The sequence below is a fragment of the Coffea arabica genome, chromosome 4e (assembly GCF_036785885.1).
Source record: "Coffea arabica cultivar ET-39 chromosome 4e, Coffea Arabica ET-39 HiFi, whole genome shotgun sequence".
Lineage (NCBI taxonomy): Eukaryota > Viridiplantae > Streptophyta > Magnoliopsida > Gentianales > Rubiaceae > Coffea > Coffea arabica.
In genome coordinates, this window is record NC_092317.1 from 9,416,319 (window position 1) to 9,428,240 (window position 11,922).

Genomic DNA, 11,922 nt, shown 5'->3' on the forward strand with positions numbered 1-11,922 from the left:
TTCAACTCAAGCAACTAGCAAGCCAAGGAATTGCTTGGTAAGATTATTAGAGAGTGATACACTTGAGTGAAACACGAGTGTGAGTGACCTATACATCGTATTAAAAAAAAAAAAAAAAAGAGAGAGGAAATCGTTTTTGTTTATTTGTTTTGCAGGTGAACTAAATATGTCTAGTGGAGTGGGTAGCCAAACCATGGACATCAAACTACAGTTGGAAGCCATGATGGGGGAGTTCAAACGATTGCTTAAGAATGAAATTGAACCATTGCATGATCGAATTGATCAGTTGGAGAACTCGAGGCCTCCACCTACCCCGAGTAAGGGCAAAGAATCGGCATACTCAAACGATGAAGAGGAAGCGTTTGAGGGAAGATACCAAAATGATCAAAGGTTCCAACGCCGAGGAGACGACACCATTAAAGGTGTCAAACTCAAGATTCCCTCATTCCAAGGCAAGTCGGACCCCGAGGCGTACTTGAAATGGGACCGGAAAATTGAGTTAGTCTATGAATGCCATACCTATACAGAGGAGCAAAAGGTGAAACTAGCAGCCGTAGAATTCACTGACTACGCCTCCATTTGGTGGGACCAACTTAGACTGAGCCGAAGGAGAAATCGTGAGAGACCTGTGGAAACTTGGGAGGAAATGAGGAGTTTGATGAGGAAAAGGTTTGTTCCGAGCTACTATAGTCGAGATCTACACCGTCGGCTACAAGCTCTCAACCAAGGGTCCATGTCAGTTGAGGATTATTACAAGGAGATGGAAATGGCCATCATGAAGGCGGATTTGCGTGAAGATGGAGAGGCCACTATGGCTCGTTTTCTACATGGATTGAGGCCCGAGATTGCCGAAGTAGTGGAACTCCAACACTACCTCGACATGAATGAAATGCTCGAGAAGGCGGTTACAATTGAACGGCGCCTCAAGAGGAGGGGTACTGCGCGACAAAGCACTACTTCTCAAGCTGGAAATTGGCGCACTTCTCAACCAAAAAGGGAGGAGAAAGCCGCAGCTCCTTCTTACCCTCCAAGGCCGAATGGCCTCCCTTCCAAGGCAACGCCCAAGTTTGACTTTAAGGCTAATAATGCAGCTACCAAACCGCGTGGTCGAGACACCAAGTGTTTTAAGTGTCAAGGATTTGGCCACATCGCTTCTCAATGCCCCAGCCAAAGGACCATGCTGATGTTGCCAAATGGGGAAATTGTATCAGATGAGGAAGAGGAGTATGAGGGGATACCGCCTCTAGAAGAGGAAGAGAATGAATCGAGTGAGGAGATACCTACGCATGAGGAGATTGGATGCCTAGTGGTTCGAAAGGTCCTCACTACCCGAGCCAAAGAGGAGGAACTGGAGGTACAACGGGACAACCTTTTCTACACAAGGTGTCATATCAAGGATAAGGATAGGGATAATGCACTGATTTTAAGTTTCAACAAAAATGAGAGTGAGGGGACTTATTGCCATTCTAACAACCTTAACATTGCTCTGTCTAGTGTTCCCTGTTTTGTGCAGGTTAAGCAAAGTGCAATCGTTTTGATCTTACAATGTTCCATCCCAAAGACGCTTGTGCAATTTGCGAGTTTCCATGGAGTTTGTCTTCTAGGAGTTAGATCAAATTGGTTCCCATTCATGGAATCAGATAATTTCAATGCTGTTCACGTCTTTGGAGGATCAAACTATGTGTACCCTCAAGACCTTAGAACCGACCATGTTCCACGAGTTTACACAAGGAGTGAGGTCTTCAATGGTCACTACAATACCTATGCTCATCTTGCACCTAGTCCACTTGAAGCTCCAATTTCACCAAGTCAGCTTCCATACTTTGCAAGCTTATTCAAGTTTGAGGAGTATGATTTCATAGGATCTACATCGCATCACTTTGAGGATCCTTACCTCATGATCACAAGCGATCAAGTTGGGCATACATTGAAACTGGTTCGTGAGATTCAAGGTTCAACAATGTTTACTTTCCAGCTTAGCAAGTGGTTTATGCATTGGATGAAAATTGTGGTAATCATAACAAAATTGACTCGACGGCATGTAACTCTTCTTATCATCATTCATGCTTCAATTTGTGGGCAAATTGCTTTCAAGAGAAGGGGAATGATACGAGTCAAGCTATGCCATCGGATAAGGTTCAAGTCCCACTAGGACTGGTTATACGAGCTCGAGCAGTTCATTCAGCTTCACCGCAGCAAAGACGTTATAAGGCACAGACACGCTTTATAAGGATACGTCTTCTGCCATTTAATCGATTCACCATAGCAAAGTCATTATAAGGTGTGGGCACGCTTTATAAGCTCAAGTCGTCTGCCCATCTAGTCACATTTGCTATTTTAGTTAAGTCATTGTAATAAGGGCTTAATGGTCCATAGTCTTGCTTTAATTACCTAAGCGATGACCTCATAAGGTTGTTTACCTAAGGGATGACCTCATAAGGTTGTTTACCTAAGGGATGACCTCATAAGGTTTGGTCAAGCCTACAATTGTTAGTCTTAGTCAAGACCACAACTCTAGACTAGTTCCACATTTAGTTGTTCATCTCTATGTAAGGCTATAAATAGCCCACACTTCCAATGGTTTTAGGCATTCAATGAATAAATCAGATTTTGAGAGTTTTCTTGGTTTCTCCAAGGTTTCTTGAATACCTTAGAATTTCTCTAGGTGTTCGTGACTTATCAATCTAGAATCACACTAGGTTGTGGCGTCCTCTACCGTTAAATCTGTTCTTGAGTGGTCCAAGTTCGGGTTCAGCTCCGTCAAATCTTCATCGTGTTCCTCTAGATCCGAAGTAGCTTCCGCGTCTCGTATCATTGTGGTTTACCTCCATTAAGAGGAATTAAGTATCAAATTGATCTCATTCCTGGCGCAACCTTGCCTAATAAACCACCATATAGAAGCAATCCTGAGGAGACTAAGGAGATGGAGCACCAAGTAGGTGAACTTTTGGACAAAAGATAGGTACGTGAAAACTTGAGTTCATGTGCCATTCCGGTTCTACTTGTGCCAAAGAAGGATGGAACTTGGAGGATGTGCACCGATTGTTGCGCCATAAATGCTATAATGGTAAAGTATTGCCATCCTATTCCTTGATTAGATGACATGCTAGATAAGTTAGATGGAACTGTAATTTTTACTAAAATTGACCTAAAAAGTAGTTGTCATCAAATACGAATGAAAGAACGGGATGAATGGAAGATTGCCTTCAAAACTAAGTATGGTTTATATGAATGATTGGTTATGCCATTTCAGTTAACTAACGCACCAAGCATCTTTATGAGATTAATGAACCATGTCTTACGTGCATTTTTAGACAAGTTTGTGGTCTCTTACTTTGATGACATTCTTATTTATAGTAAAAGTTTAGAAAAGCATGTCATGCATGTAAAGGATTGTTTTAGAGGTTTTTCGAAAGGAACGATTGTATGTCAATCTTAAAAAGTGTACTTTTTGCACTAATCAAATTGTGTTCCTAGGATATGTTGTGAATACGCAAGGCATACATGTTGATCAAGACAAGGTTACAGCGATAGTGGAGTGGCCGACCCCTACGTCTCTTAGTGAAGTAAGAAGTTTTCAAGGGTTGGCTAGCTTTTATCATCGTTTTGTCAAAGATTTTAATACAATTGTAGCCCCACTTACTTCTATCATCAAGAAGAAACAAGCCTTTCATTGGGGAGATGAACAAGTTAAATCTTTCCAATTATTCAAGCACAAACTCACACATGCACCTGTATTGAGATTGCCTAACTTTAATCAAACATTTGAAATTAAGTGTGATGCATCTGGCATAGGCGTTGGAGCCGCGTTACTACAAGAAGGAAAATCGGTTGCATATTTTAGTGAAAAACTACTCGACATATGACAAAGAGCTCTACACTTTATTTAGAACTTTGCAAACATGGCAGCACTATTTAATGCCTAAGAGTTTGTTTTACATATGGATCACGAGTCGCTTAAGCACCTTAAGACTCAAAATAAATTGAGCAAGCGACATGCATGATGGGTAGCCTTCATTGATAGTTTTCCATTCGTGATCAAGTATAAGGCCGGAAAAAGTAACGTGGCAGCGGATGCATTGTCTATAAGGTACACTCTTATTACCACTCTTGATGTCAAATTACTTGGATTTGAGTTGATTAAGGATACTTACATTAACGACCCTGACTTTGGAGTTATTTTTGCTGACCTTCGACGGCTTGATTGTGAGAATTACTACATTTCACAAGGGTACTTGTTCTTCAAAGATAAGTTGTGCATACCATCTTATTCTATGCGTGAGCTACTTGTTAGGGAAGTGCATGGAGGAGGTCTTATGGGGTATTTTGGAGTTGCTAAGACATTATCTATTCTCCAAGAGCACTTTTATTGGCCAAAGATGAGGCGTGATGTAGAACGCATTACTCAATGGTGTGTAACTTGCCACCATGTCAAATCTAAGGTAAACCCCTATGGACTTACACTCCATTACCTATTCCTAGTATTCCATGGGTTGATTTATCTATGGACTTTGTACTTGCATTACCTAGAACTAGGTATGGGCATAATTCTATTTATGTGATTGTTGACCGTTTCTCCAAGATGACACATTTCATTCCATGTCATAAAAATGATGATGCTAAACATGTAGCTGATTTGTTCTTTAGGTAAATTGTTAGATTGGATGGAATGCCACGCACTATTGTTAGTAATAGGGATGCCAAGTTCCTTAGTTATATTTGAAAATCTTTATGGAGTAAACTAGGAACTAAACTCTTGTTCTCTACTTCTAGCCACCCTTAAACTGATGGTCGAACTGAAGTAGTTAATAGGACACTCTTTACTTTGTTGCGTGCTATCATAAAAAAGAATTTTAAATCATGGGAAGATTGTTTGTCACATGTTAAATTTCCTTATAACCGCACAGTCAATAGCACCATACAATACTCACCTTTGAAGTTTTTTATAGTTTTAACCTTCTCACACCTCTAGACTTATCTCCTTTACCTATGTCTAAGAGAGTTAATATGGATGGTTTGAAACGAGCTGAACAAGTGTGTGCCTTGCATCAAAGGTAAGGGATAACATTGAGAAACTGATATTTCAATTTATTCGCAATGCTAACAAGGGGCGTCACAAGATGATTTTTGAACTAGGTGATTGGGTGTGGATTCACATAGGCAGAGAAAGGTTCTCGGTACAACGACACAAAAAACTCTTGCCTAGAGGTGATGGACCTTTCCAAGTGGTGGAACGCATCAATGATAATGCTTAAAAGTTGAATCTACCATGTGAGTATGGTGTACACGCTACTTTCAATGTAGTTGACTTAAGTCCTTACCTTGCAGATGATGAGTTTGATTTAAGGACAAATTGCCTTCAAGAGGAGGGAAATGATGCAAGAACGACGGTTGACCAAGGCACTTCGAGTGGAGTCCAAGTTGAGCTAGATGGTCTAATGACTAGAGCTCCTGTCAAGAAACTTAAGGAGTCAATGCAAACTCTAGTCTGTGTTATACATGATAGGGTTGGCCATACAAATGTTATTCAAGGGCTTGAGGAGGAAGAAACAACTCGTTATACTCTCATTCAAGTCGTCGAGTCAAGTGAGGCAAAGTTGGAAGATTCGCTCGAAGATTAAAATGTTCAATTCTGGTTTAGTCCATTAGCATTTGAGTCATTTATCTTGGTGTTGTTTAAGCAAGGGTTTTAATGTTAAATTACCTTACTAAATTTATTGCTTTAATAAATTCAGTCAAAATTAGGGTTTTTAGTGGGCCGACTGACTTTTGTCATTAATTTTAGGAAATAAGTGGTTCTAAATCATATGAGATTTTCAAATAAGTGATTCTAAATCACATAAGGTTTTCAAGTAAGTGATTCCAAATCACATTAGATTTTCAAGTCATGTAAGGTTATAAATAGCCCAACCTCTTAAATGTTTAGAAAGGTCAGATTTTACATTAAAATTGTGAGTTTTATTCACTTCTCTTGTCCAAGAGAGTTTTTCTTGAATACTTGAGAGTTTCTTAAGTTATTCAATTTGAACTTATCAATCAAATATCTACATTGGTTATGACATTCTTCTACTTTTAACATTGATTCACTAAATCATTCGATTGTGGGTTGAAATTCAATTCAAGGCTCGCAATCTAGGGTTTAGAAGAGTCAACTGTTATTCCGCAATTCAACTTGATTTTTTTCGTCTAGATCCGGGACTACGTGGGATATGAGTTCATACCTTTGGGCGAGTTCGTATCAATAAGTTTAGTTCAAGTAATAATAAGTTTTCATACATAAATAGTAATTCTTACTGATAACATGGTAAATTTGATTAATGATGAACACTTACTAATTTATGATAAAAATGTACTATTTTACTTTAAAAATTTATCTCAAACTAGTATTAGGAAGTTTATTTGAAATAATGATAAGACGTTTTATTAATGATTAAAACTTAGTACCCTAGTTAGGAAGTACTCATAATATACCTGTATAATACATGATTATATGTATAAATTAAAAATCTTTTGTATTTATATATTTCAAAATACTATGAAAAATATTTTGACTTTTCACATAACCTTGTAAAATATGTAATAAAATTTTGTGGTATTATAATTTTTAATTATTTTTCAATTTTTAAGAAGTTTGAAAGTTTGGATAACAATAACAACAAATCTTCCTAGTTATATAGAATATCTCTCATACATATGTCATGGATATTGGAGACTTTTGGCAAAAAAACTTTTTTTTGTTAAAATAATATGGTATTATAAGGTGCTAATTATTTTAGGATCGTTTTGTACATGAACTAAATTTCATTTAGATTATACAATAAATTATACGTGCACGTGATTTTCGTTTAGTGGCTGGATCTTATTTTCATGAACAATCTCCTGAGAAAAAAATTTCAAATTATACTAATTCTGTCATTTTTATTGTTGTAATAATTGTTACACTATTTCTCTCATTTTGTTAGGTCTATATTAATACAAGTTTAATTCTTATTAATTCTTGTATCCCAGACAATTCATTTATTAAAACTTTATCATCTTATTATATTAATAGGTTTTAAATTATAGAAACTGTATAGACAAGTGATGTTCCATATATAACTAGGAAGATGTGTTATTATTATTATCCAAACTTTTTAAAAATTTAAAAAATCATTCAAAATTATAATACGACAAAATTTTATTACATATTTTATAAGGTTATGTGAAAAGTCAAAATATTTTTCATAGTATTCTAAAATGTAAAAATACAAAAGATTTTTAAATTATACATGAAATCATATATTATACAGGTATATTACGAATACTTACTAACTAGATTACTAAGTTTCAATCATTAATAAAAAATCTTATCATTATTTCAAAAATTTCCTAATATTGTTTGGTATAAGTTTTTTAAGTAAAATAGTACATTTGTACTAATTTATCATTGATCAAACTTACTATGTCATAAGGAAGATCTATTATTTATGTATAAAAACGTACTATTATTTAAACTAAACTTACTCTCTAAAAAGTAAATTTGGGATATAAAGTTATAATTTATTTCTTTAAAAAGTAAGTTCATATTTATTCCAATTTACCTTTTGAGACACAAAAGTTACTAATTTATTACGTGAACTTACTATTTTAGATGAGAAATTTAGTTCTAATACATAATCAAATAGTCATTAAAAGTATGATAATATGTTATATCACGTAAAAAATTATTTAGTTACCATGACAATAGTTACTATAGCATTTTCCAAAAATCATTACGAAAGTTGCTTATCAAGAGCAGAAAGCAAGCCCAATATTGCTTGAAAGAGACAAGTGCTGGAAAACTCGTCCACCGCCAATGGGCTGTTGTTGCTTTAGGCCGGAGGATCAATCTTTACGCTGATGATAAAAAAGCAAAAAAAAAAAAAGGCCCAAAAAATCAGTCGGCTATTCCCTCAAACTCAAAGAGAGCTCGTGAGAAATTTCGGGAAAGAAAAAGCCTTTAAAGAAAAAACAAAACAAAAAAAGAAATGCCAGCAGCATCATCTCCTTCATCTCTGGCGTGTTATTATTCATTCTCCTCAGTAATAGCGTGCGGTTGCCGCTATCGTGCGCCTTTAAAGCACTCGTTCTTAGCCTTCACTCGTCGCTTCCACTCCCTCCACCCTCACCACCGCTACTGCCGCCGTCTTCCGCCTCATTCTCTGGCAATTCTCGCCGCGAACACCACGGCGTATTCTTCTCGCTCCCGCCGTCTCCCTAAAACGCATTTCTTCACGGGGAACTCTCTTTTCTCCCGCATGGAGGTACCTCCCTCCGTCTCTCTCTCTCTCTCTCTCTCTCTCACGAAAACCTAGCCTGTTCAGTTGAGTATAGAAATGTTTAATCGTTTTTGAGCTTGTTGATCAAGTAAATTGTCGAGTTATCAGCTTTCTAATAAGAAATTACGTATATTTGAGTTGAAGTCGTATGAATTCGAAGAAAATGATCAAGAGTTTTCCGTATTTTGGATAATTATTGTAAGTTTCAGGTTCGCTAATTTATAATTATAATTTCTTAAAAATGAATTGTCAAGTACTGTTATAGAGGTAATTAATTCTGGACTTTAGTGTTCTAGGTGATTTTTGAGAAAAATGAGAATTTTGATTTGGATGAGTGTGTGTGACTTGGGTGGGCGGAATATGAAAAAAGAGCCCATTTTGGGTGCATTAGGAGAACGGGGCTCTTGAATCTTGTTGAAAAAGATGGATATGATATTGGAACAAGTGGAAGCCACATTTGTTTACCACTCATTTTGTGTGCCGGATGGACTAGGCTTTGAGTGCTAGCTACTTTCTTGTGTAAGAAGAAGTTAAAATGAGCTGTACAAGTCTTCAGGTCCTTCTGTCTTTACACTTCGCGTTTTTCTTGCTTAACTTTGATTTATAAAGGCTGATATATGGGTAATGTTGGAGGAGAGCTTCGAAATTTTGACTGGGGTTGTCTGTATGAGAGTGATATCTTCTAGCAGTTGGTATGGTTTTTGGACACGTAAGCTTTGTCAAAGGTATATTTGAAACTTCTAGCATTAGAAGGAGCTAATATTTGTCTCAGTTTTGTTTGTAACCATCCTTGTTTTTATGGTAACTGGTTGAGAGATGCACATATGTCTTAGCTTTGACATCAATCTTATTTGTGTTTGTCTACAGCGATTCTGGACAGGAGGTGGTATTGATAAGAATAGAGCAATGGTGGAGCATTTGCAGAGCTATGGTGTTGTTAGATCTAAAAAGGTGGCTGAGGTTATGGGAACTATTGACAGGGCTTTGTTCGTTCCTGATGGGACCCCGCCATATGTTGATACCCCCATGCAAATTGGTTACAATGCTACCATATCTGCGCCTCATATGCATGCCATGTGCCTTGAGTTGCTGGAAAACCATTTGCAGCCTGGCATGCATGCTCTGGATATTGGCTCAGGTTACTATAGTTCCACTTGTTCATTCATTGTATTGTTGGATTTTGAAATGTATTCGTGTCTGCATGTTTAAGCACTTGTGGAAATGCATACACAAAGCAGAGATAACTAAGTACATCTCGGAATAAGACACTAGCAGAATATGTGGTATTACTTCTATTTAGCTGTTTATGCTCATTACTATGATTTCATTTGAGGTGGCTAATAAGAATAATAGTTCAAAACACTATTTGGCCACCAGCCCTATCGCTGGGTGAATGACCAGGAAGAAATAAAAAACAAAAACTTATATGTTACTCCTTCAGTGTATAAGTTGAGGAAATGTTGCCCTAGTTATCCATCTGCATTTTGACTTAATATTGAACAAAGGTAAACTCACTCAGTTTAGGGTAAGACTACTGCATTTTGTTGATGATGGTGGAACTTATGCAGCAATGTTCCTTATTGCCATTTGTGCTGAAGATAACTAGTTGTTGGTTAGCTGCCTGTGAACTGAATTGCTTATATGTCTTGAGGCTCGCTTTCTTTTTTTCCTGTCCCAAATTGGATTACGCTTACATCTGCTAGTTCTTGTTTTGCAGGAACGGGTTATTTGACTGCATGTTTTGCTATTATGGTTGGACCACAAGGTCATGCAGTTGGTGTGGAACATATTCCTGAGTTGGCTGCTGAATCAATCAAAAATATACAAAAAAGTGCTGCTGCTCAACTACTGAAAGAAGGGTCCTTGTCTATACATGCAGGGGGTACGTTCTAATATATCCTAGCAGTGATCATCTATTATCTTTTTGAACTAATGTCACTTGTAGATTGGAAATGCATTTGCTGTTGAACTCATCAAGTTTTTCAGATTTATCATTTTTCTTGGTTCTTTTCCTAAGACATTGTCACATGTCTTTGGATAGTTGAACTTATCCTTGGCATCATTGTCACTTCTAAAATACTATTCTGCAAAAGCAACAGATACCAGTCTTGGATGGGCATACATAGTTTTTCTCTGTTTGAAAGACCTTAAATTGTCTCACTTCCTGTTGTATTTTTCCATATAGGTCTGATGGGTCAACTGTAGTAGATTAGCTCCCATTCTGTTGTTGTAGTGAGGTGGACTATAGGTTTAGCCTGATGGTAATAAATAGATATTTTAGAAAATTTTATGACTCTGAGTCTTAGTAAAGTAATAGGTCTGATAATGAGTTGGTTTGGACAAAATTTTGTAGTCTACTGATGTTAATCATTAGGTGAGCTAGCTTGCAGCATTCTTAGCAGCACGTGACAAGCTTTTGTGATGGTTAAGGAAGTCATATGACCTAAATACTGCCAAATGGTTTCTTAAGTAGTCTTGCAGAAATGGCAAGGTTCCGAATTAATGAACGGAAAACTGATGTTGCAGACAAGTTTTTGCTGCTTATATGTTTCCTTTGCATAAGAACTAGGCAATCTCTTTCAGGCATTTGTAGGTTGTACTAGGCTCTCTTCTGTAACTTTTTCTCTTGCTGGATTAGGATTAACTTCTTGGTTCCATGTATTGGTCTTGCAATGTCATAGATGGACGGCTTGGCTGGCCGGAGCATGCACCGTATGATGCTATTCATGTTGGTGCTGCAGCACCAGAAATTCCTCAAGCTCTGATCGATCAGTTGAAGCCCGGTGGCAGGATGGTGATCCCTGTCGGAAATATCTTCCAGGATTTGAAGGTCGTGGACAAGGATATGGATGGTTCAATCAGTGTCCACAGTGAAACTTCTGTTCGTTATGTTCCACTAACGAGTCGAGAAGCTCAATTGCGTGGTTATTAAAGGTGGTGCCATCATATGTAACTTCTTGTTTACTTGTTGAAGGGAGAGAAGAAAAGGAAAAGTCTGGAGGAAACTGAGACAGGGAGCATAGGGAAGAAGCCTTCTTTTTTCCAGATCTTCACTTCTAGTTCTGTATAGGTAGCCATGTATAGGTTGATGCCGTGGATATTGAATGTTTTTATTTTCCTTATTCAATGGAATAATGTTTACAAAATGGACTCGTGCTTCGCTTTTCTTCTCATGTTGTTACTGTTGGCTTTTTGATGTTCATCGTTCTGTTTGAAGCTCGTTATTTGATTGATAGACGATGAACTGGGCCAGTTAGAAATTCGAAACCACATTTTTGTTGGTTTTCTCTGGGGCTGAATAATGTCTTCTGAGTCCTTACCCTTTTATGGTGTAGACTAAAACTACTTGTGTATGATCAAAACCTAACGCTTTTCCCCCAGAGATTGCACTTGAATTCAATGTGTACTGATTCAAGATAAGAATGTAATCCTTCATCGGTTATGCGTAATTGCAACTGTAACATAATTGCAATGTTGATAACCTATTACTTTAAGCCATTTCTGACAGAAAATGCAAATGTAACAACCTAAAGAGGTGCAGCAGAGTAGGTTTCATGATAAATTTTTGTGCACTTAATACGGAATCGAGGGAGAAGAAAAATTAAGAGAACCGGTGATGCACTTA

The 11,922-nt window shown here is 37.3% G+C and overlaps 1 protein-coding gene across 1 annotated transcript; it reads left to right on the forward strand.

Moving 5' to 3' along the window:
- Positions 1–7,967: 7,967 nt before the first annotated feature.
- LOC113743026 (protein-L-isoaspartate O-methyltransferase 1) lies at positions 7,968–11,443 on the forward strand. The gene is made up of 4 exons (XM_027271083.2): positions 7,968–8,282; positions 9,165–9,435; positions 10,015–10,179; positions 10,979–11,443. Exons 1-4 carry the CDS (start codon positions 8,007–8,009, stop codon positions 11,227–11,229), a joined length of 963 nt encoding a protein of 320 aa, XP_027126884.1. The 5' UTR covers positions 7,968–8,006; the 3' UTR covers positions 11,230–11,443.
- The last annotated feature ends 479 nt before the right edge of the window (positions 11,444–11,922 follow it).